This window comes from Prionailurus viverrinus, chromosome B3 (genome assembly GCF_022837055.1).
Source record: "Prionailurus viverrinus isolate Anna chromosome B3, UM_Priviv_1.0, whole genome shotgun sequence".
NCBI lineage: Eukaryota > Metazoa > Chordata > Mammalia > Carnivora > Felidae > Prionailurus > Prionailurus viverrinus.
Genome location: NC_062566.1, coordinates 70,478,540 through 70,503,545, shown reverse-complemented (window position 1 = coordinate 70,503,545; position 25,006 = coordinate 70,478,540). Strand labels below are relative to the sequence as shown.

At 45.5% G+C, this 25,006-nt stretch overlaps 1 protein-coding gene and 1 long non-coding RNA gene across 4 annotated transcripts in view; one reads left to right on the top strand and one right to left on the bottom strand.

The window, feature by feature from the left end:
* Positions 1-9,833, top strand: part of STXBP6 (syntaxin binding protein 6) — a 251,586-nt gene extending 241,753 nt beyond the window's left edge. For all 3 annotated transcript variants that reach the window (XM_047863792.1, XM_047863789.1, XM_047863791.1), the window contains exons 5-6: positions 827-984; positions 6,683-9,833. In XM_047863792.1, coding sequence (XP_047719748.1) covers positions 827-984; positions 6,683-6,706 — 182 coding nt within the window. In that variant the 3' untranslated portion in view covers positions 6,707-9,833. The remainder of the gene's footprint in view (positions 1-826; positions 985-6,682) is intronic.
* LOC125168624 (uncharacterized) lies at positions 4,478-23,273 on the bottom strand. Its single transcript, XR_007153225.1, has 5 exons — positions 23,159-23,273; positions 15,517-15,667; positions 13,320-13,609; positions 10,129-10,210; positions 4,478-5,880 (listed from the first exon to the last, which is right to left on the bottom strand). It is a non-coding gene; the product is annotated as an uncharacterized LOC125168624 (long non-coding RNA).
* Between the last annotated feature and the right edge of the window lie 1,733 nt (positions 23,274-25,006).

Sequence of the window (25,006 nt, the reverse complement as noted above, 5' to 3'; positions counted from 1 at the left end):
CAAGGTTGGGAGCTGGCCTATCTCTGAACTTTGGGACTGTTTGACAGCTTCTCACATGAAACCATGCATCTAGGGATAATGGGGTAAAATGGAAGAGAGGAGTTGAAAAGAAGAGAGAGCATTCTGTCTGGAAAAGTTATGTGCCCCTTTTCCTCTGGGTTTTCACCTAAATCCCAAGCCAAGAGGAAATGCACAAAAGATCCAGATAAGCCTCATCAAATTTGCCTAATTCTATGAATTTGTCAGAATTTCCTTTTGTGGGGCACCTGAGTGGCTCAGTCGGTTGAGTGTCTGACTTTGGCTCAGGTCATGATCTCACGGTTCGTGAGTTCGAGCCCCGCGTCGGGCTCTGTGCTGACTGCTCAGAGCCTGGAGCCTGCTTCAGATTCTGTGTCTCCCTCTCTCTCTCTGCTCCTCCCCTGCTCACACTCTGTCTCTCTCTCAAAAATAAATAAAGATTAAAAAAAAATTTTTTTAATAAAAAAAATAAAAAGAATTTCCTTTTGCAAGGCAAGTCCTAAATCCAGATGGACCCCGTCCTTTGGATCCTCACCAAACAAAATGGCGGTAGAGTGGCAGTGAGGGCTGTGTCAGTGAAGGGGATATGAGAGAAGCTGTCAGCATTTGCCCAAGCCCTGCAGGCTGTGGGTTCTCTTCCTACACATGAGCAGTCAGACCAGATCAGAAGAAATGTTGACTCATTCCTAGACACTCGAGGCTTCTCTGTAGGGGCCCTCCTTGCTCTTACGGGTGCTAACCCCTCGCAGGGCTCTGTTGCTGTAGGTCAGCCAAGGTAGCCTCTGATGCTCTTGCTGTGCTTCTTCAGGAAACAGCATCCTCCATTCGGCAGCCGATAGCGTGACCAGCGCCGTACAGAAAGCGAGCCAGGCCTTGAACGAGCGTGGGGAGCGGTTAGGCCGAGCAGAGGAGAAGACGGAAGACATGAAGAACAGCGCCCAGCAGTTTGCGGAAACTGCACACAAGGTGGGTCCCGCCGAGGGGCAGAGGTCTCCACTCCGGGTGGTCAGGGAGCTTGGGCTCCAAGAAACTCATGTCAGTGCATTTCCCATGGTGGAAGATACAAAATCCAGCCGTTTTTTATTTGGCCTCGTTATGCAACCTGCTGTTTTAGTAAGTACCAGAATCATGAAAGATTTCTTGTACCTGTTTCTTTGTGTATCTCCTTTCTGATGCCTTTATCTCTGTCTCTGACCTTGGATCTGGATCTTCGGAAAATGTGGACCATCTTCAGTTCCTTCCCAGAATTTTAGGGCTCAAGTTTCAGGGAACAGGATGGGGGGTAGGGGAGGTCAGATCTAAGAATATCCATCCTCCCTTGGCCAGTGCTGGAAAAAGGACTTTGGGCTGCTCATGCTTACTTTTCCTTGCCGTCCTTTTCCGGTCACGGCCATGAGCCTAGCATCCTGTGTTCTTATCTCTTCACTGTATGAAAAGCAAGCTTTAGTCCCAGGACACTGTGCACCTCAGGGCTGGTTGCCCCTCTGTAAGAGGCCTTGCATCTCTCAGGCTGACCTGACTCACGCAGAGCTGCCCGCAGGGTTCCTACCTGCCCTGGATCCAGGGCATGGCAGTTCCCACGTGACCACAGGCACACACGTGCACATTCACACGCTCCCTAAGAACGTGCCTTTCAGAAGGGGAAAGGGGAGTTTTTATTGGCATCCCGCTCTCTGAGGCAGTTGAAAACCAAAGGAAAGAGCTGCCGTGTTGGTCAGGTGATAAACAGGATTTATTGCTGATCTTGTGCTTTAGGTCAAAGGGTAGTTGTCTGGCTAGGGATTGGAATTCAGGTTTCCAGAAACCACCTCTGCTGATAACTGTTGGCATCTCCGACTCATGCTCCAGCCTTTCAGATCTGCTTTTTAGGTGACCTTTGGGGAAAAAATTAATTTGCTTCAACAGAAAACCCCATTTCTGTGGAAGAAACAAGAACAGACAACCTGAAAAGTAGTGAGATAAGTGTCCCCAGCTGAGGCTAGCTGGCCTCTCCCAGGGGCTCATGCCCAGGCCTGACTGCGGATCCGAATCCCAGCGGATGCTTCCTGCCTTCCCTTCCTGCTTCCCCCTTGCACAGACCTGTCTTCTGTGTCATCAGGTTCTCTTTTGTGACAGGGTCTTACTGCACGCCCGTCTCGGGGGCCCATTTGGGGTTCCCTGGAGGAGAATTGGCCAGATGTGGCCAAAAATGCAGGCAGGCCTGCTGGAGGTCAGACCCTTGCTTGTCACTTGTCACAGAGAGAGGGAGCTCAGATTTAAGGTCCCTTCTCCCGCCTTTGTGATACAGAAATAATAATGAGATGGAAATGCTAGAATTCCCGCCCCAGTTTCACTTCTGTAACAACAGCAAATCTTGTGGTTTACATGGGGGATGGGCAGCGGAAGTCTGGAGAAACATTCAAAGTGTTGATTTGGGGAAGAGAAAGCTAAAGGGAATAGTTTTTTAATTGTCTTCAGTCTGGGAAGAATGTTAGTGCAGGCAGGTCTCTCTTGTCCCTTACCACACAGAAGGGAGCATTCTGCGCACTGATAACATTCTGCTCAAACCAGAGTGTAGGTTCGTGATTAGATCATGAAGCAGGTTACCAAGGAAGTCTGTGAAATCACTCTTCCTAAGGCGGAGTAGACAATACCCAGAGGTCATCCGTGTGGGCGTCCCCCTCGGAGGAGGTTGTACAAACACAGGGTTGGATAACCTGACCAGAGGGCCACGATTCTTGGCCCTGGTCGCCCTGTTTCCTTGATGTTGTGGCCGAGCTTGCTAGGTGGTTGGGAAGGCAGTACAGTGTGGTTAACATCTTGTGTTTGATTTACCCTCCCAGTGACCTTGGGCAAGTGCCTAATTTCTCTAAACACCAATTCCCTCATCAATATAATAAGGCTAATTAATAACAGTGTCTGTGTCCTAGGGCCTTGAGACAATTGAATGAATTCCAACCTATACATCTATTATCACAATACCTGGCACATATAAATCTAAATTAATATTGGTTATAATAATTTCCATAAAAATGGTTGTGTTGAACTTGCCCTACTGGGTCACCTAGTGACCACTATACGGGGATAGCGAAATGTGATTGAGGACCTTAACAGAGGGATTGGGGAGGGATTGGAGAGAAGGTTTTCTGAGCCCCGAAGTGGGGGAGGCAGGGCTCCTGCTAAATGCTAATACCTTCTAAACACAGAACAACCCTTGAAACAGGGCTTGTCAGAACAGAAACTGAATAGTCCACCAAAGGCAAAAGGGCCTCTGGCCTTGACCACTGGGAGGATCAGTGCCAGCCAGTGGCCTGTTTTCAGTAGAGATGGAAGAGGCAGGGTCCAGCGTGCCCTTGTTTTGGTTTCCCCGCCTGTGGGTGTTCTGAGGGGGGAGGTGAAGAGGTTGCTGGTATCTATTAGTGTGTTTGAGGGAGTGTGAGCGAGACACTGTCCTGGCCAGACATGGTTTTCTAAATCTGGGATGTGTGCTTATGAATCACCAGCATTGGCAGTATTCCCATTGAGGAGATTGACCTCTTTAGATAAGGTGTGGCTGTTTTCCCAGGGACTAGGACTCCTGATTTAAACCCTCTGGTATAGCCTGACCGTGAAGATGTCATTTCACTGGCCAAGCCCCCACCAGACCTGCTGGTGAGGAGGGTGTTCAGAGAGGGAACCCAAGCCCTTCTGCCCCAGACAGACAAACAGCTGTGTTGATTCATAAAGAGTGGGCTGCATTTTACAAGTGGAGACACGGTGCGCATGTTAGCACCCTGAGCAGACAACAGTACCATGCACCATGGTTGAATAAGGGCACGTAACCCCCAGCCGGAGAGTATGGCACCCTTCTCTAGATTGCAACAAAAAGGACCTTTCTGACTTTTCCCAGGACTCCTGCAATGACCCAGGTACATTAACGAGCAGATCACCTTTGCACAACCCCACCTCCGAGATAACGTGGGTGCTTGTCTCCAGTAGAACAGATGGGAAATGTTCCTGCACCCCCTTTCCCCCAGCTCTGTTGAGCCTGCCTGGAGGAAGCGTGGTTCCTTCCTGTGAGCTCTGGACTTGGCACGGTCTCAACCACAGAGCAGGCCTGCTCACTTTCCCCTGCCCCAAAAAGCACAACATTGCAGTGCGTGCCATGCTGTGACACCCGCCACAGGCAGCGAGTCAGCAGGCAAGAGCAGCACCCGCACCTAGGCATCCTTAGATGACACATCTACAGAAAGGAACAGTGATCTGCCCTGTTTTGTACAAGCTCGTGTTGGGGGTGGGGGAGGGAACAAGCGGTAAGAGGTACTTCTCTCACTGGCAGGGACTGGCTGCCTCTATCCCTGCTACAGTCACCTGGTCCCTTTGGGCCCCTGAACCAGAAGCAACCTCAGGAGGCCTCTTAAAATCCCCTCCAACCAAGTGCAAATAATTTATTTTTATTATTTAGATGGAGTAATCTACACAGCTGTGAAAGAGAAAGATTTCTGTGGGATATTAAGAAAACAAAATACACCAAAAGGAAATTGTAAGCTCATCTTCTGTAGGAACTCTACTATCTAAACTGACCCATAAGCATTTGAGTTGGAGATGATATTTCTAAACATAAGGAGACTGAGGTATAGAGCAGCTGTGACTTTAGGGCTCAAGGTCATTCAGCAGACTTGTAGCAGAGAAGCAACAGCACCCTGCCTTCCATGTTCCAAAACTTCTAACTCCCAGAGAATTTTAAAAAACAATGAAAAAAAAAAAAACACGGAAATGGTGCCACTTTCTGCAAAGACACTGCAAATAGTCAAATATCCAATCCAGCCATATTTCTACAATGCTGTGTTGGCCACGGACTCACCTGGGTGGGGCTCCCTTTAGCACCATCCCTGATGCCCTAGTAGTCACCAGGGCCTGGTGCAAAAGGCCGTACAGTTGTTGAAGATTGATGACTGGGGGTGAATTGGCACAAGCCTATTAGCTGAAGGTTAACAGCTCAGTGAATAACAGGACAGCAGCACTGATCAAATATTTATGTTTGGTATTCATTATGTACAACACTTAACAACTCTGGTTGATTTGAATGGTCCACGTTGCTAAATAATGTATTAAAACTAGAGACGGAGCGAGAAGCAGAATCCGTACCCCGGAGGGGCGGAGCGTGGTGGGGCAGTGGAACAGATCCGGAGGAGAGCCACGGGACTATAAACTCTTCAGGTTCAGGAGTTATTAGCCACCTCCACCCTTCTTGGCAAAAACCCACAGCACTTAGCACCGCGGCAGCCCCACACTCACAAATACCATCTGACAGTGACGGACTCGGTGTCTGCACTGCAGAAGGTCCATGGGGGCCTCTGTGGAGACTGGCATCACCAGGCAGAGAGGCACAAGGAGGTCTTTCAGCTGAGGTGAATTTAGCAGCACGAAGGCCTGGGTCCACAGGTCCCTTCTGCATTACATGCTAACGTGGTCCGGTACACCTGCTGCAAGGGAAATGTCCGCTGCATCTGCAGGTGACCTGAAGTGGCAGCCCCAGGGTCGGAGAAATCCAACCCTCCTCGTTGTTGGAGACATCAAAGAAAGGGAAAGAGAGACTTATGCTGCCCTGGGTCACACCGGAGAAATGCATTCAGATTGATGGCTAGCACTGCTGTGTGGAATCAGGCAAATCCCCCTGCTAATTCTTCAAGGACCGAGAACCTGGTCATGATGCAGATGATACGGCTTTCTACAAAGTTCTTGCCTGCCAAAGAATCACCTGCTGTTTGCTCAAAGACAAACCCTGTCCTCTACTTCCAGTCGCAACCCCAGGGATTAATCCCTAATACCAGATTCTGGACACATGCGGAATTACAGTTCAGGCTCAGCTCTGCCTTCTGGTTCACGTCAGTTTATGGGCTCCTTGGAAAGAATCAAAGAAAAGCAAAGTCAGATTTAACTTTATGTTCTGTACCTGCCTATATTTCCTTAAGTATATCATCACGCGCTCTAGCTGAGCTTGGGAAGCTACTGAATGATACAGTAGTATTGGTGTTCCCATTTGTAAAGGTCTAACATTTCAGCAAGCCACATTTCTCAAATACTAGTAGGCTTTCGCTTCTCAGCTAAGGCTAAGATCAAATGTCAAATACCAGTGGGAGTAGCAAATGAAGGTCTGGGTTTGGTGTATTGTTCAGCCCTAGTCAGTAACACTGCTTCCTGGTCAAGTGCTTTCAACTTGGTTAAATGTCCAGGCTAGATACTGAGTGGATTAATGCAAACTGTTTCTCTACAGTTGATTTTTAATACTCTTTGAGGTTATCAGTCCATACGTACATTTGAGGAGTGTTGGTTTTCCTGGATAACTAGTAATGCGGGAGCACAAAGGCCTCGGTTCCTCCCCCCCACTCCTCCTCAGTAGGTCACTCACTCTGCCTGTGCACTGGCTATTCCATTTACTCCGGTGGAATGCAAGAAAGCCACATAGCATGCTCTCCCACCAGGACACATACACCAATGGAACTACTGTTAAGGAGGCGTCCCAAACACAATGCCCAGTGGACTATTTGAGAAAATGTTGCACATTTACTAGACGTCACTGTGCATAGTAAGGTGATCTGCCACAGCAAGTGAAACCTCGGTACTGTCTCTCAGCATGGATTTGGGGAGGGAACAGCACAAATGCCTAACAATGCCTTACTCTGCCACCCCTGTCTCTCCGTAGCTCGCCATGAAGCACAAATGTTGAGAAGCTGCCTATCTGGGTGATGACCCTCTAAAGAGAAATGGAAGAGCTCAGCGGTTTTTACAAGAATTCCGGACCTCTGCTTGCTTCTTTTTTTCCAATATATGGACTTAGGTTTTTTTGCTTTGCCTTTTCAGATGTTAATATGAAAGAATAGATGTTGTGTTGATACATTTCACTAATGATTGTGCTAAGAAAGGCTGCAGCAGGCATCAGCTTCATTTGGTTTTTTTCTCCACTGTGTGTATATATGTCTTTAGGTGTGTTTTCTCTTTTTTTGTTTTAAGGTGGGTTTTTTTTTTTGGTAGTTTGAATATAAAATTAGGACCAAATGATATCCAGAGTTGGGTCTAAACTGACAACATGTATTCTTTTTTTCTTGATATTAAGGCAGAGAGGGGTGCCTGGCTGGCTCAGTTGGTAGAGCGTGCGACTCTTGATCTCGGGGTCATGAGTTCAAGCCCCACATTAGGTGTAGAGCTTACTTGAAAAAAAATTGTGATATTAAGCCAGAAGACCTTTTAATATGGTAACATGAGATATTATTGTTCCTAGATGGAAATCAGAGTCAAGCAGTGATTGGTCTGTCTCCTAGCCTCTCTTAAATTTGAAGGTTAAGATTCTATATCTTGAAACAGAAGTCTGTATTGAAAACATTTGGATTTATCGGGGAAAACAGCAGTCTTAGATTTTGCTTTTTATGTAGTAATTTCTTGCATGAGCCATCACCAGCACTCAAAAAAAAAACAAATCAGAATGACAGAAATCTACTTTCTGAGCTACAGTTTAGGTATTTCTAGTACTTGTTTCCAGGCTGATTATTTGCAATTATCATATGAAGGGTAAAAATTTGACATTAAAGGCCTAAGGAAAAGCCTATTTAAAAACTTCTGTACATTCATAGATGTCTCTTTCTTTTGTCATTGTCCCAAATTACGGCAGCCAGTATTGAAAAGAGCTTGGATTTTTATCAAGAATTGATTTGTCCAGATAAAGGTCTGTGTAAATGATAACGTGAAAAGATACTACATTTAAAATCTCTTTTCTTTTTACAAAGTCATGCCAATTTTAGAAACACCCTCACAATATCCTTGGGAAATGGCCTTCGGTTTCATGGTCTGATTTTTGGAGGTTTTGATGTTGTTATTGCTATCTATTTATTTAATGTAATTTAAAGTGTGGGTGTCTTGACAAATTGTATTTCATGGCAATTGCAACTTGCCTGGTCTGACATAAAACATGATCATGAAGGCTTTACACTGCAGTCAGATTGAATAAAGTTGGTTCACACACCTCCTGATTTTGTATTACTCCAGGGAGTGCTGGGTTTAGAGTCTGGGAGTTTTGTTTCTTTAAGGGTTTAATGTTAAATATAAAAGTTGTGTTTTGTCTTCATGAAACAAGGAAGCAAGCACACCCCAGACACAGTCCCAGCCTCCCACTGCAAGGGCATTGATTTTTAAGCTGCCTGAATCTTCAGGATCCCTTTCTGTTCCTTTCTACCCATTGAGCCAATTGAGTCTATGTATATTGTAGCCTCTTACACAGCAGCAGAAGATGACTTTGGAATTATTTATGCTGATTTAAATAGCTTAAGTTCTCCTGATAAAGCATTCCTGGGAGACAAAGTTGGGCTTTGGGGGCAAAAAAATTTATCTCAGACTGTATGTGTCAAAAGGGAGATGGGATTTGCCAGACACAAATTTCTGAATCCTCTTAGGAAGATGATCCAGTTCAAGAAAATTCTCTGTAAAATTAATATGGTAAACTACATAAGTTTAGTACAAGTTTTGTGCTTTTCTTCCAGTGTCTAAAAAGTTCAAAGAAGCCAGGAACTTTCTATCTGATGAGCACCATTTATAATTTCTAAGAAAAGCCCAACGAATCACTCCAAACAGGTTTTGTTTGCAGACCTCAGCTCAGGAAACACACATACACACAGATCTATTCATCTTCCAAAGTTGGATTCTAGCTAGCTAGTTGGTATCAATAATTGAAAGGGTAAATCTAAAACCTCCTGACAATTGGCCAAACTCAAAAATAAATTTGTTGCCAAGTATCTAACAAGAGTGTTTGCAGAGCTGCTTCTAAAGGAGCAGAGGATGAGGTCATAAGCATACTGTGAAATCTGAGATTCTTCCTCCCCGGTAGAATTATGATAGCCACTCTTCCTAAATGTAGGTATTCCACATCGCGCCCTCCAGCTTCACTCCCTATTTATTCTTTTAGACTTCAGCCTTGCCGGAAATAGCTTGGATTAGAACGCCTATCTGGGTCTTTATTAGCTTCCCCTATTGATTTGCTTCCAGGCCGTGGCCATGCCTTTGACCTCCCTGGGTCAAAGCCCTACCTAGGCCTCCACCTTACAGAGAGGCCAGGACCACAATCCCCTGTCTTTCCTCTACCTCCTGACCTCTGTCAGAGTTGCCCTGTGATGACACATGTGAAGTGCTTCGCTATCCTCTTGTAGAAGGTGCTGCAATACAAAATATTAATACAGTCTAGCCTAGAGAAAATTGCTAATTCGTCACGTTGTTTGGGACCAATTTGTTGGGTTGAGCTGCTAGAAGACCGTTTGTTTCATTTCTGCACTCCATTTTGGGACACTTTCTGTGAAGGAGTTCTTCAATTGTACTGACAACACATAAAGAAAAGCTCCCCAGTATTACTGCTTCTTCCTGGAACATAGCTGTAGTTTTCTTCACTAGTATTAGATATCTGTATGCAGGATGCATCCAGTTGTTCAGGTTAATGTTTCATATTAAAGAATGTATTTGTAAAATGTAACAAGATCAGTAGTGAACTTTTTTTAAGCTCTGAAAAAATAAAAGATTGTGTTAGACTTAAAATTACAGTGAAATCTGTCTTAATACTTTTGTGGCTAACAAAGGTTGTGAATTTATGTAAAAATATTTACAGAATGCCCTAAATAAGGGATAATAAAGATAGGTTTTGCTTTTCAGTTTTTAGAATCGTAGCACTGCGGCTGTCTGTTGTGCAGTTATTAATTCTTCAGAAGTTTCTCTAGGATGTCAAATATAATTTTTGTTTCTTTCAGAGACAACACCTGCTCTATGATTCACGATTACAGTAAGCTCTCATTTTGTCATTAAATATTTTAACTCTGTGATGAAAGTTTGTTTTTCTCAATTATTTGTCAAATCTATAAAACACAACCAAATAGGCAGGCATCATCATGCATTCTATGCTGTGGGGAAGATCCTGTGGGCCTACGGAAGGCTAATTCTAATTCTAGCTCTAGCATAATGGTAGCGTTTCCTTATATACATTCTAAAGGTAAAACCTGAAATGTGTAAAAGTCAAAGGAGCTAACCTTACTTTAGACCATTAGCTTCTATCCAGCAAGAGTCTTTGGTTTTTTTTTTCTTCTCACGGGCAAAGGAATTAAGCCAATGAACAATTACCTTTCTGCTGATCCTGGTGATGTTCTCAGCTCAGATACTCATTTACAGCCTGGGCCCTCATTCAGCAGACTAGTTTCATGCCCTGTTAAATTGGAAAGAAGACTTGATCCAATTATGTCGATTTACTCTTATAGAAATAAATACCGCATCACCCACTTGTTTTCAAGGGAAGTGACTTGGGTGACGCTGTACAGAGCAGCCCTCTGGGTTGGCATGGACACGTGCTAAAGCAGGCAGGACTTTGAAGTGTTTCCTGGATGGAAGGGCAAGACTGCAGTCTCTACTTTTCAGAGAAGACAGGACAGAGAGATGGCTTGGCTGGATGAGGAAAGCAGCCTTAATTATGTAGTTAAAGGCCCCAATTCTTGCAAACTCATTATAAGCCCATTGCTTTGCAATAGTGATCTTTTTTCTTAATATAATTTGTATTTGCTGGCAATTCCACCACCATTAATTCTCAATTTGAGGGGAGGATGAATATGGTAAGCGTTTTTTAATCTAAAAAATAATACTAAAAAGATAAAAAATCTAATGGTGCCCTCCCCCTGACTGTGAGTGAGGACATGCTTAGGAAAAACTATTGACCCATCATGATCATCATCTGCCTAAAGAAGCAGATTGAGGGCGTGGAGTGAGGGAGGCAGAGAGAAGAGGAGTGGGGGGAAAAAATACCAAAAATAAATTTCAAACAGAGATGCAAATGTTTGAGTGTTATTTCTGTTGATATCCATTCTGGGTGCCTGGCAGAGGTGGGCCTGGGTGGTACCTTGATGTACGTTTGCACATTCCACATATGCATGCTCACAACTGACAGCAAGAAAAGAGGCTGTGCTCCTACGTGCCCCTGAAATCACTCCCACTTTCTTGCCCTTCTGGACTGGTGAGGTAGGTGCCAGTATTTCCCGGGTCAACAAAACCAGAAAATGCCTCAGGTGGGCCATTGTCAGTGTATGAGATGTAAAGACTTAAGAGACATGGAAAAAGAACAGATCTCCCCCCCCCCTGCCCCCCCCCCCCCCCCGCCCCACAAGACAGATCTCACTTATTCTATAAATGTGAATGTACTAACAGCCCTATTGTAACAAGATGGGGCAAACTATGGATTTTCCTTTGATTTTCTTTTTGAACATCCAGGAATTACCAAAGTGATTTTGCATAGCCAGAGCCAGCCTGACACAAAAATTCGGCTTCATTTTTACCTCCTACCAACCTCTCTCCCTTCCATGCCCTTCACCTTGCTGTCCCTTTTTAAATCCTGCTTCAGCTAACTATTCCTCTGCCATAAAGTGCTGGCTCACGGTGGCTTAGGGCAGTCTCCCCCCAGGCTGCCTCACTGTCACCTGGGAAGCCACTAGAAATGCACACATTTTACTCCCAAACTTGCCCTCTTGGTGTCCCTGGCCATCTTGTGTTTTGCAAAGAAAAGCGAAACTACCTCAGAAGGCTTCGGATGACGGCACCTGGCTTCCCCAGATGCTTAATGGGTTTAAACCAGCAAATTAAAGCTGTCAAGGAAATTAAATGTACTATGCATTTCAGCTCAATTACTGCTATAATGTAACCTCCTGCCTTGACTCCCATTATATTTTCTCCCTGGAGCCTTGTCTGGAGCCTCAGGATTTCCTGAGTCACGTTTTCACTTCCCAGCCCTGAAGTTTTGTGCCACATTTTCTTCCTTCTGCTGATGAGTCATGGTCTTCAGGAGGGCTGCCTCAGTGGCACATGCCACTGCTGGATGTAGGCTGGTGAGGCAACACTGTCCTACCTCCCTCAGTTCCACGGGAACCAGTGGACAGAACTAAGGGATTCTGAGTTGGCTGCTGCTGTGTATTGCCACTGCTCTCGCATTTTGTCTTTTAGACATATTATACGCCAGTGATTCTCAGGTAGAGTGAAGGCTTTTTTTTTTTTTTTTTAATAGAACACGTTTGGGTTTTTTTTTTCCTTGTCTTAGTGTGTTCAACCAGCCCGAGGATGGCTATTTAAATGGAGCCTGGCCCCATCACACATCCATATTTAGATGTGTCAGGAATCACCAATCCTGCAAGTCCCTGGTGTCCCTTGTCAACATTAGATATGAACCTTTGTCCTATGATATTGTATCCCAATTTCTTTGCCACTCACTGTCAGATGACATAGAAAAAAGAAAACGGAGCCCATAAATTCGTAGCTTTATCCAGAGATCTAAAACATGGCTTGGATGATTCACAATTTCTAAAGAAAATTCCCGTTACGTACTCTGACCATGAGCACCAAATGCTTTGTGTAATTATAACACCACATTCTTGGTGATTAAAACCTGAAGCTTTCTGTTAGTTTTCCTTAAAATGAATCCTCTCGGGGCGCCTGGGTGGCGCAGTGGGTTAAGCGTCCGACTTCAGCCAGGTCACGATCTCGCGGTCCGTGAGTTCGAGCCCCGCGTCGGGCTCTGGGCTGATGGCTCAGAGCCTGGAGCCTGTTTCCGATTCTGGGTCTCCCTCTCTCTCTGCCCCTCCCCCGTTCATGCTCTGTCTCTCTCTGTCCCAAAAATAAATAAAAACGTTGCAAATTAAACTTTAAAAAAAAAAAAAAATGAATCCTCTCTTTTACTACCGTAGGAAGGAAAATCTGGTTCCTACTATTGAACATACTTTTTACTCATACCACAGTAGCTTCCTTTGGGCAGTGTTTTAGACCTGGAATTACAGGGGTACCTGACTGCTCAGTTAAGCGTCAGACTTCAGCTCACAGTTCATGGGTTCAAGCCCCACACAGGGCTCTGTGCTGAGAGCACGGAACCTGGAGCCTGTTCCAAATTATAGTGGCCAATACAAGTAGGCACATATAGATTGGTCTGAAGCTTTCCAGTATTGAAGGAGCCTCAGCATTTGACAGAAACAGGGAAAAAAGAATGTGTGAATCATGCCCACCGCACACCCCCGGGAGGAAAAATAAAACACATCTTGTACTGGAGTGGACATGGGCAGGGTGCCCTCTTGTGATGACTTACTGGAGGCAGCATTGCACTGTGGTTAATAAATGGTCCCAGAAGGGCCTGTCCTTCAAATCCCAGCTCCAGTCCTGGTTGGTCTCAGGCAACACACCGACCCTCTCTGTGCCTGTTTTTTTAGCTTTAAAATGGGAGTTATTGTCTACTTCACAGGTTATTATAAGGATTAAACGAAATCACAAAAGTAATTTTAGCCCCATACCTGGCACATAAGGGCTCCATGTGTGCCAGTCAGCTTGGCAGCAGGCTTCTTCTCCGTGATGGATCCAAAATAAAGTAGTAAAACTTACAGGCTTGTGATGGCTTCCAGACTGCGCTGATGGCCGGAAGAATGGATGTGTTTTCCTTAAATCCATGTTGGCCCAGGGCATGTGAGCAGACATTTTCCAGGTCTCTTTTGCCATTTTTATGATCCGTAGACATAGAACCCTTGACATTTCACATATCCAGCTGAGGCTCCTGGCCCAAATGCAACCCAGTGGGGGTCATTTTCTGGAGGAAATTGCCAAAAAGACTAAATTCACAAGAGAGAAGAGCGAGACAAACTGGCCCTAGGGTCTGTGCCATCACCTACAGGAATGGACATGAACAGTTTTATGGCCTGGGAGAATATGAGACCTGTCCTTTGGGTAGTAATCCATGCTCCTTTTCAAAAAAGAAGTCCAAGATCTGCAGGTGTATTGCTGTGACTCCAAGGATGATGCTACTCAAACAGAGACTATTCCTAGATGACTTAGATTTAGAGTAACTTAGAACCATTTACTCCACAAATGGAATCTGGGCCTAGTGTGAAAATAGCCCTGAGAGAAAAGGAAGGAATTCATATCTCAGTGTAAACCAGTGATAGCATGCCTTTTCTGGAAGCATCTTTAGGCATTCAGCTAAAAGAAGGAAAGAAGGACCCAGAAAAACTGATGTCAGCATACTGTTCTCCCATAGTTGTCACAGTGCTGTTAATTATGATGTCCAAGTAAATCCAAGACTATTCGGGAAATAGGTCATTTGTAAACGACTGTCCACGTAAGAAGGACCTGGCTAGTTTCAACAGTGGATGTACCCCAACCAAACCCCAACCTCTACTCCTGTAAAAATTGCACTAGGTGTTGTTGGGTTTTGGGGGGGGGGGGGGGAGTTGGGGGTTTTTTTGGCTTTTTGTGTGTGTGTGGTTTTTTTTAGCAAATTGCAAGCCATGCAAGTTTCTTTTTTAAAAGTAAATTAACTAGAATCCTTCCTAGCAGAGAGCTTCCTGGCTTTGTCATTAGCTTTTTGTCCTCAGGCAAACTACATAATCTTTCTGTATCTGATTCTTCATGTTTCAAAGGAAAATAATCTACATCCTGCCTGCCTCACAGTCCTGGTGAGTGATGTGTGCTATGTAAAGGAACTCTTTGAAATACAAAGTGCTAAGGAGGTTAGGTCACTCCCTAACACACTGGTCTGCAAGTCCCCACCCAACACCTAAGGGATTCCTTTATCTACCTCCCCCTCTCCCCCTATGGGTCTGATCCTACGTGATGATGCCAGATGGCACTGCCATCCCCTCTTCTTCCTCTCCCAAGGAAAAGAATCCCCCACAGAGAGTTTGATGCCACTTGCCATCAGGAGAAGTAGAACAAAGACCATAGTAGGAGATAGTCCCAGGCTGCTCAGGGTAAGGGACACCTGGGCTTAAAGGCAACCCCCAAGGGGAAAGACTCGGGGCATTCCAGGGGTGGAGGGAGAACACTGTGCTGGATAGGTTGGCCTGGACACAGCTCACCCCAGGACCTGGGGTAACTCTTGAGAGTTCTGACGTCCTGATGAAGACACCTGTTCTCCTTCCACCTGGGAAGCCTTTTGTTGACAACAAACAAAATAAAATTTCAGCAACTAGTCGGGGAAGTCAGACATACTCCCCCTGGACGGAGACACATTCAGGCCCATACTGTGTGTGGTTGTCCTAACATAAGATAAACATGGAGCACCACAAAAATGGCCAAGGTCTTGGGAATTCACTGAATAAACATGAAAGGAATGATAATTAGTTACTCCAGAAAGACAGGTTACTGATCTTATCAAAGGATGCAATCTGAGGACATTCTTTCAGATGCAGGGAAGACTCACTGCTCAGCTCCTCTCCCTGGGAGCAGCATGATTATCCTGACTAAAGAAAGCCTGGAAGCCAGCTCTGTACTCCCCTCTGGGGGTGCCTCAGCTGGGCAACAGCAGGAGAAAGACCTGGAAGAAAGCCTAACTATCTCTCCCCAAGCCTAATGCTGAGCTGGTCTAAGCCACCTACTCAAGCTGGTGTTCCTCTGGACTCCACCACATTCTCCATGGTGGGTGAGCCACCACACACACACACACACACACACACACACACACACTCACAAGATAGCCCTCAGGCTCATCCTACTCACCAGCAATGTTGGATGAAAGAGATCGAGGAGCCACAGGAGGAAGGGGATGTGCACCATAGTCCACCCGCTGGGTCCTCATTCTGTGTTCCCCCTTATTCAGTTTCTCCTCCCTGACGTGGAGGGAGGACGGATGAAGGGCAAAAGAAGGTTCCTGTGGCAGCATGAGGGATAGCCGTTAACTCTAACAAAAGCATGAACAACAGGAGGGGGCAATTAGGGGAAAGCACTCACTCTATTTCCAAAGCTATTCAAACCTGTCCTTCTTTGTGAAGAATGATCCATAGTAGTCCTGCTTAGCAACAGATGAGGGCTTCTGTAAGTCCCGACAAGTCTAATTCTACAAGCATGCCCACAAAAGACATTGGCCTAAAGTTTCATTGTAGGGTTTTTATCCTAAGAAAAGAAAGCCTTGAATATAGTGCCCAGGTCTGCCCCTGAATTCAGTTGGGACTGAACATAAACCCACCTCATTCCTCACTGTGCTTTAACCAGCTTGGGTATCTTCCCATTCTCCAGCATGCCAGGGCCTCGTGTGCCTGAAAACCTTCACCTTGCTGTCTGTGAGGCCAAGAACAACACTTCCTTCCCTAACACCTCATGTGGCCCATCATTTCTTGTCTATCAAGTCTCCACTTACAATGTCTCCTCAGAAAGATCTTCCCTAACCACTGCATCTAAAGAAGAACCCACCAAATGTGTACTCAGACACATTTTCTTCTTTACTGTCTGGCCCGCATGGACCATGTCTATTTTGTTTACCCCATTGCCTGAAGACCTATGATTTACTAGGCACTTAGTACACTCTTATTACATAAATGAACCTTTGCTCCAGTTAAAGTTCCCATGCAGGACTCCAAAGGGAGTTCACAGAAGAAAAAAAACATCCAAGGAACTAAATATATGAAAAGCTGGTTAGCCTCATAGAAAAATGCAAATTTTTAAAAAGGTGGCATTCAAAAGCTGATGACATCCCATAATCAAATACTATCAAATGGGAGTATAAACAGACCACATTTCTGTAGGCAAGTCGTCCACATGGATGAAGGTTCAAATGGCTATGTTCCCTCCCACTGAGCCCCCCAGGGCCACACTCTGCAGCCACCAGCCTTCCCAACCACTCTGTACAGAGTCTACCACTCAGATCGCTGCCTCCTAGTTATCCCCATTAGAGCAGCTGAATTACAGAAAGTTTCTCCAGCCTCTAGAAATCAGAAAGCAGTTGTCAGGAGCCACTGAAGTTCCCCCAAGCAAAAAAAACCAACAAATACAATAAACAAATGCTGCCTTTTCTTTGCCTGTTTTACATTTGACATCGGTGGGACTCCCACTGCCCCATCCAACTTTGGTAATGTTTTCTTGAACCCGTCAGTACTCTCCTTTTCTATGGAATTCTGAATCTGGAAAGGAAAGAAGGGATGATGATTTTCTAAACTATAAAATCTTTATCTACTGTATTGGGCAACCCTTTCGTTCATCTATGCCATTACGGATTTATTGTGTCTCAATTCCAAAATCCCCCTTTCTCCCCACCTTCTGCCTTGTGGATCTGGAGTTGGACCTTCAACATTGCACCTGCTGCTTCTGTATCCCTTGACAGTTAACTCCTTTTTACTAATTAACAATGATCTATGTTAAATTCTCCCTGTTCCAATAACTGGCATGGTTTCTTTCTCCACCTGAACCCTGCCTGACATCATCTCAGGCATCTTGGCACAGCATCTGCTCCCAGACCTTTGTCACTCTCCCAAGTCTCTTTTGGCAAAATCCTTTACTTCTGGCAAATGATTAATTTCCTACTTGGCTAGAATCAGGACTATCCTGATGGGGAGATTATCCTGGATTATCCAATGAGCCCAATGTAATCGTAAGGGTCCTTATAAGAAAGAGGCAGGTGGGTTAGAGTCAGAAAAAACTATGTGATGAGGAAAGCAGAGAGAGAGACTAGAAGATGCTAAACTACTGGCCTTGAAGGTGGAAGAAGGGACTCCTGCTCAGCTCCTCTCCCTGGGAGCAGCATGATTATCCTGACTAAAGAAAGTCAGGATAATCCAGTGATGCAAATCCAGTGATGCAGAGGGCCCCTAGAAGCTAGAAAAGGCAGGGAAACAGATTCTGCCTTAGAGCTTCCAGAAGGAACAGAGTATTGCTAACACCTTGATTTGAGGACTTCTGACATCTAGAACTGTAAAATAATAAATTTGTGTTGGTGCAAGCCACTAAGTTTGTACTAATTTGTTACAGAAGCAACAAGAAACCAACAAAGCCCTTAACCCCCAAGGTGAGGTGTTTAAGCTCTCAGGACAGATCTCCCCCAACATGGAGGGTAGGCATGTCCCACTGAAACCAGGGATAGCCAATAGCTCCTCTCAAACCCAACCTAGTTGTAATCAACAAGCATTTACTGAAGACTCTGGATCTCTCCTGGGGAAATGGAAAGAGGAATCTAGACCCCAACCTCAAAGACAGAGTCACATGAGGAGAATAAAATTTCAAGATGGGATACACTAGATGCGAAATGGCTGACAAGTTCAGCTAGGGTTCTAGGCACTCAGAAGAGGTTGGGGTGCCTGGGTGACTTAGTTGGTTAAGCATCCAACTTCAGCTCAGGTCATGATCTAACTGTTCATGGGTTTGAGCCCCATATCGGGCTCTGTGCTGACAGCTCAGAGTCTGGAGTCTGCTTCAGATTCTGTGTTTCCCCCTCTCTCCGCCCGCCCTCTCTCTCTCTCTCTCTCTGTCTCTCAGAAACAAATAAACATTAAAAACAAGAAGAAGAGGTAATCATCTTTAATCTCAGCGAAATGCTTCTCCTCCTATTCGGCCTTTCCATGATAGGCAGGGGACTGTGCACCCAGGCTTGCCCAGAACAGCCATGTTTACAGCTGTTGTCCTGTTGTAATCATGAATAGGGACTCTTTTCATTCAAAAGCACCCACATTCATGATAAACCACATGATCACTCTAATGGTAGGGCATTAGTCAGGAAGCCACTAGACACTCTGCACCCTCTTAGGAACAGGTTTGAGCTTAAATCTCAACCAAAATAAAAACGGATCGCCAACTTTTTATGCTACCAAAATCCCAGTAGAGAACACTTTCAGGTGATTGTGAGTGAAACAGACATTTCAATAATACTTGATATACAGTCCTCAGATTCTCTTCCTGGCACAAAGTGAGGAAACTTAGGTTACATTGTCTAATGAGATACAGCGATGTTAATGTAAGACACCTCCTGCAGCTGAAGCAGCCCGGAAGGGTTTTGTTGTTTTGTTTTTAAGCCTTGCTTGTGATGGAGCCAGTGGGTGGAGAGTTGGGGGAGGAGAGAGAGGAGAAAGCTGAAGAGGAAGAATGTAAGCATGTAAGCGAGGTCGGAGAGGGGAAAACAGTGAATGCTGGGATTCTTGCCATATTTACCAGGGTTACTAAGCAGTCATTGGATTCTGCCCTTGAACTTGATGCTCAAGGTACTATCCTTTCAAAGACCTCTCCTGCTCCAGAGGGGAGGTTGGACAGCAGGATGCTGTTCAACTCTGTCTGTTCAGGACGGTGCTTTGGAATGTGGAGGTGAGTGCAGTGTGGGGGGCTTCGAATCCATCTGTCATGTCAAACCCTGTGTGGGCTGAATCGTGTCACTCAAATTGGTCCATAAAGGGATGAAAATTAAAATGCTGATAAATGAAATCATCAAATTACAGGAAGCTATGGAGTGTGCTCAAGATCACACCTACCTTTGGGGGATTTTGATGAGACTCTGTGTCTTCTAACTGGTTTTTCTTATCTTCCGGCCACCTTATTAGCCAGGATTGACACAATATTTAATGCTCTGTGTCTTTCGTTGGCTTTTTTGCTCTATGTTGTTAAGCTCCTCTTTGCATCCCCCCCTTCCCTGGGGTAGTATCACCAGCGATTCCAGAGCTGGCCTCTGGGTGTATGTGCAGTGTGGTTTGACTTGCGTCCTTGGCACATCCTACCTCCAACACCCCCATCCCTTCGTGCCAGGCCTCCTGGAGGCAACAGTAACCTTTCTCCCCAGACACTTGTGTAGTTTTGTGAGAGGAAGAGGCAAAAAGAGAAAGGAAGAAAAACGAGCAGGGAGAAGAGGCTTAGGATAAGGGGAGCAGGGAGGATCAAAAGGGAGAAATACTGGGAGAAGGGCAGAGTGGCCCAGGTGAGGGGGAAGCCCACTAAAATTCCTGGTCAGTCACTGGCCCCGTGTCCTCTGTCCCTTCCATGTTTTAATATCTCACACCAGCTGAAAATAGGTCTGTGGGAAGTTGTAACACTCACCAAACCCTTGACAGCCGCTATTCTTCACAGAGGCTGTGAACAATTGCCCGCCTGCCAGTGTCTGACTGAAATAATAGCTGTACCTACAGGATCATTTGCAAGACAGATGGTGGAGGCAATCCCTATTCATCTGCCAGCGGCCATTTCATAACTCTTACTGGCCTGTCAGGCCCGTAAGGCAGAATGCAGCCTTGCTAATTGTTTTAGCTCATTAGAGAGCTGTTGTTTTAAAGCCAGTAGTCGGTCCCACCCCTGTCCTGCTGCATCCCAGCCCCACCATGCCAGCCCTCCTCCAAGGTGCTTTTGAGAATGCCTTCGGTGACCTTGGAGAAAGCAGGTGTCCAAAGCCTAGAAGCCCTAATGTTTGCTAGGTGGTATTTATTTTTTCACTTTTTCACTCTGCTCTCCTCCCTAAGGAAGTATTGCAGATCTAAAAAGGGGTCCCTCACCTTCCCTACTATTTGCTGCTTCCATGTTCATTAGGCCCATTAGTATTCCATATTTCAAAGTCTAGATAACATTTCCTATACTGAGTTGCCATTTTCTACTTAAGGTGCCCAACATTCCGTTAGCATTTTTATAGCATGCATTAAGCCAAAGATTTAACTCACTGCCGTGTTTATGGATTTAGAGAATTTCAAGAGCTCCATATCATGCCAGCACATCTGAAATCCTTGGTTGTCATTCAACAGCAGTTTTTGAGAATCTACTCTGTGAATGTAAACAGGAGCCAGGAGAAATGGGAGGGCCTTCAATGAGTACAGCTTACTGAGCATCGACCTGTGCAGTGATACAAGCATCCTGGCTCGCTTCAGCGCTAGGCAGGCACCATCTTGAAATTCTTAATCATTTCAGAACAAGAGCCCCACATTTTCATTTTTGCACTGGGCCCCACTGATTGGATTGGTTTTGCTACAATTGTTGGGAAGGGGGAGCATTTTCAAGGGCTCAGGAAAGGGTCCCTCCTGAGCCAAATCTGAGAAGCTAGAAACTCCAGATATAACAGAGGAGAGGCAAAGATCAGTACACGCAGCAAGGCAAACATAGACAGCAACTATTATTAGTGTCTATTTGAGAACTATCCCGGACATGGCCTGTTTTTGAGGTGCTGAAGACTGGAGATTGACCCCACATCACTGAAAATTCAGCAGCCTAACAACACCACCTGTGAGTTCTCTCAGGTAACAATTGGCTGGCATTGATCCTTCACTATGTTACCAATTTCATTATGTACCACTTCTACTGAAAAGCCAGCAGGAGAAGGATGTGTGAGACATAAGGCTGGAATGTAAGTGGGAGCCTGGAAAGGGAAGGCTTTGAATGCCAGACTGAGGAATATGGGGAAGCGCTTGAAAAATCTGGTCAGGAGGGTGACACTGGAGCTTTGGCTGCCCCAAGAAAAGAAATATTCTTTCTAGACCCATTGGGTCATTTGTTCATAAGGCTTATATAATACCAAGTAACTTCGCAGCACCTTCCCCTCATTGCACATCTCCCTCCCACTATTCCCCCTCCTCACACTGCTTCTCCCACCCCACAAACACACAACACAAAAAGTCCAGATATTGTCTCTAATTTGGGCTCTGCTACTGCCTTGACCTCCCCTGGACTCAAGTCACTGACCAAGTCTGCATCCATTGCACTGTGTCTTAATTCACACCTTTGACCTTTCCCAAACTGCTTAGGTGAGCAATCCTACCCATGACCCTGTTTGTGGTGGGCAGAATTTGAAGAATGACCACAATGACCCTTGGCCTTGGAAAATTTCTCCACCTGAGTGTGGGTGGAACCTGGGAACACGATAAGATGCCATTCCCTTGATTATGCCATGTCGTAGGGCAAAAGGGATCCTGCGTATGTGATTGAGATTGCTGATCAAAGGGCACCTGGGTGGCCCAGTCAGTTAAGCATCCAACTCTTGATTTCGGCTCAAGTCATAATCTCATAGTTTATAAGTTTGAGCCCCACATCAGTCTCTGTGCTGGTAGAGCAGAGTCTGCTTGGGATTCTCTCTGTCCCTCTCTCTCTCTCTGCCTCTTCCCCACTCACACTTTCTCTCTCTCTCTCCTCTCTCTCTCTCTCTCAAAATAAATACATAAATAGATTAATCAGAATGGGTGGGCCTAATCTGGTCACATGAGCCCTGTAAAGGCAGAATTTTCTCCAGCAAGTGGCAGAAGGGCAAGTAATCGGAGCGTGAAAAGGACTCAATGCCCCAGTGCTGCTTGGGAAAATGGAGGAGCCATGTGAGAAGGGATGTGGGTGGCCTCTTGGAGCAGAATGACCTCCAGCTGACAGCCAGCAAGGAAATAGAGACCACAGGCCTAAAGCTGCAAGGCACTGAATTCTGCCCACAACACCAGTGGCTTACAAGCTTCTTCCCAAAGCCTCCAAGTAAGAGCCCAGTCTGGCCAACATCTTGATTTTTGGCTTTCAGAGACCCTGAGTATAGAACCCAGGCAAGCTGGAATGACTTCTGACCTACAGAACTGTGAGATTATAAACAGATATTGTTTAAGCTGCTAAATGTATAGTAATTTATTATATAGCAAGAGAAAAGTAATACACTATTTTAGCCCCTTCCCAGCACTCTCCTGCTTGGCAACTCAGACCCTGCCACTTTAACATTAGACAGGGTCATAAAGCAAGCATCAGGAGCCACATCTGAAGCGACAATGATTTGAAAGTGAGAGATGAGTGTCAATACAACCAGTTGGGAGATTACTGCCAATGACCAGCATGAAAAAATAAGATTCTAAATTTAGTGGCATCAGTTACGGATAAGAGCGATGAATTTGAGAGTCCTTTTGAAAGAAAAGCTGTCCAGATTAAGCAACCGATTGAATGGGAGGGATGGAGACAGCTATTACGTTGGTTTCTGGAAAGAGTTGGAGGGTACCCTGGTCCTCTATGATGGCATGGCCATTAAACTAAATGGAAACAAAATGTGTGCTCAACTTTTCCTAAGGTAAGTACCCACGTTAGCTAAAATTGTTGGTGGCAAGCAAGTAAGAGCACTATCAATTCAAACTAATTTCAGGGGGTAAAAAGAGGAGGGTGCCTCATATTGAGATGCAGGTGTTTTCTAGACCCCTAGAGACATGAAAACAGCCGAGCCTCCAAGAGGACTGGACTGGGATATGGAAGCCCCTGGGACCAGAGAGTGTGCTCTCTCCGTCTGCATCCCTTCTTCCCCAGAGCCCATCCTTGTGTACCACTTAGCCCACACAGCAGGTGGAGGATGGCCACAGCAAAGCTTTAGGGTTGAAGGGGAGACCAGGCCAGACTAGAATTGCTAATCCTGATTCCCAATCTCCAGGGGAAAAGGTCTGGCTGGTCAACATGGTCTCCCTACCTTTCATACCACTGCCATGCTGATGCTCTCAGGAAAGTGGGAGAAGAGTTGTTTCTTGAGCAGGACAGGCACTCTCAAAGTCGTTTACCTAAGAAGCAGAAATGATGTTTCAAATCTTAATTTCCACAGACACAAGAATATACTCTTGTTTGTAAACAGAGAAGTGGGGTGTTATACCCAAGCGGCTGGGTCCCAATCCCAGTGCTCCCTCTAGGGGGCATGAGTGACAGTAATGAACTAACTAAACTTCTCTCTAGGCCTCAGCACCCCTAGCTACAAAATAAGGCACTCAATCCAGGTGGCTTTGAGGCTTCCAGCTGTAATGCCCTGTGACTCTAAGTCCTTCTGAGTAGGAGCAATGCTGTATTGATCCAGTTCTCTTGTTTAACTTTCCCGTGCCCTCTCAAAGATCAGAACTAAAGCCTCTCTGCATTAATCCTCTCACTGGCTTACAAAAGGAGGAAAGGCAGCCAAGGAAAATATATAGTTTGTATTCCAAGCAAGCTGGACCAAAGCCCCTTGGTACTCAAAAACACTAACCCTGACCTGGCGTTAACTGGCGTTAAATCTCTGCCTTGACAGGAGCGCTGGTTCGGTGCTTCCCCGACACCAGTGTGTCTCAGGTCACTGAGTGGTCCGGCTGCCACTATGCTGGCTCTCTCCTGCAGTTTTCTTTAGAACCACAGGTCAGACCCTCAGGAGCTTTAGTCCAATTCCTTGATTTTCTATAGGACAAAGCAGAGACTGAAAGCGAAGGGACTTGCCCAGAGACATCCAGATCACTTGGGGCAGAACAGGGAGTAGAGCCAAGAGGCCTGACTCATGTTTTTCCATTGTCCCTTCTGTGAACAGATTAAGGCATGTGATCCGGATGGAGAACCATGGATAAACCAGCAGACTTTATTGATGGCATCTGTTATTTCTGAATTGAATTGTGTCCTCACCGCACCCCCCAAACTCATATTTTGAAGTCCTAACCACCACCCCTCCCTCATATCTCAGAATGGGATTTTATTTGGAGATAGGGTTTTTACAGCAGTAATCAAATTAAAATGAAGCCATTGGGGCGCCTGGGTGGCTCTGTGGGTTAAGCATCCGACTTCACCTCAGGTCATGATCTCACAGGTTTGTGGGTTCAGACCCCATGTCAGGCTCTGGGCTGACAGCGACAGCTCAAAGCCTGGAGCCTGCTTGAGATTCTCTCTCTCTCTCTCTCTCTCTCTCTCTCTCTGCCCCTCCCCCTGTCTCAAAAATAAAAATAAAATGAAGTCATTAGAGTGGTCTTTAATTCTCTACTGAATATTGCCTTCTGTGCCCACTCATGAAGGTCCCTCCATCTCCAGCCTAACATTATACTGCAGTGCCTTTCTCCTCTCCGAACTCAGGTTACAGTCTCATTTCTTCTCTGTGATTTTGTAAGATTCTGACTACCTTCACTCCTTGCAGCTCCCACCTATTCTTCTGCATGGTGGCCAAAGCCTTTCACTTGGGCAGCTGTGAGTAAAAGGCCTGGTGGAAAACTGAGGTCTCTTTCCAATACTGGAGCAGTAACCTGGTAACTAAGCAAGAGATGCCACAGGAAGAATGTGGTGTCTGAGGTCCTCACTCTCGAAGGGAGAGGGAAATGGAGTCTGAGTCTGACACCTTGAGATGCAAGATCATCTGCTTCAACTGCTGGTGGCCTTCTCTAAGCTCTGAGATAAACCCTGGAAATTATCAAAAAGAAAGATGATGATAGTCTCTTACATTTAGGAGAGCACCGCTTTTAAACAGTTGTGCATCGCTTAGATATCATCTCAGTACAAAATTTGTCAATCTCTGAGTCCTTACCTATACAATTTGCTAATA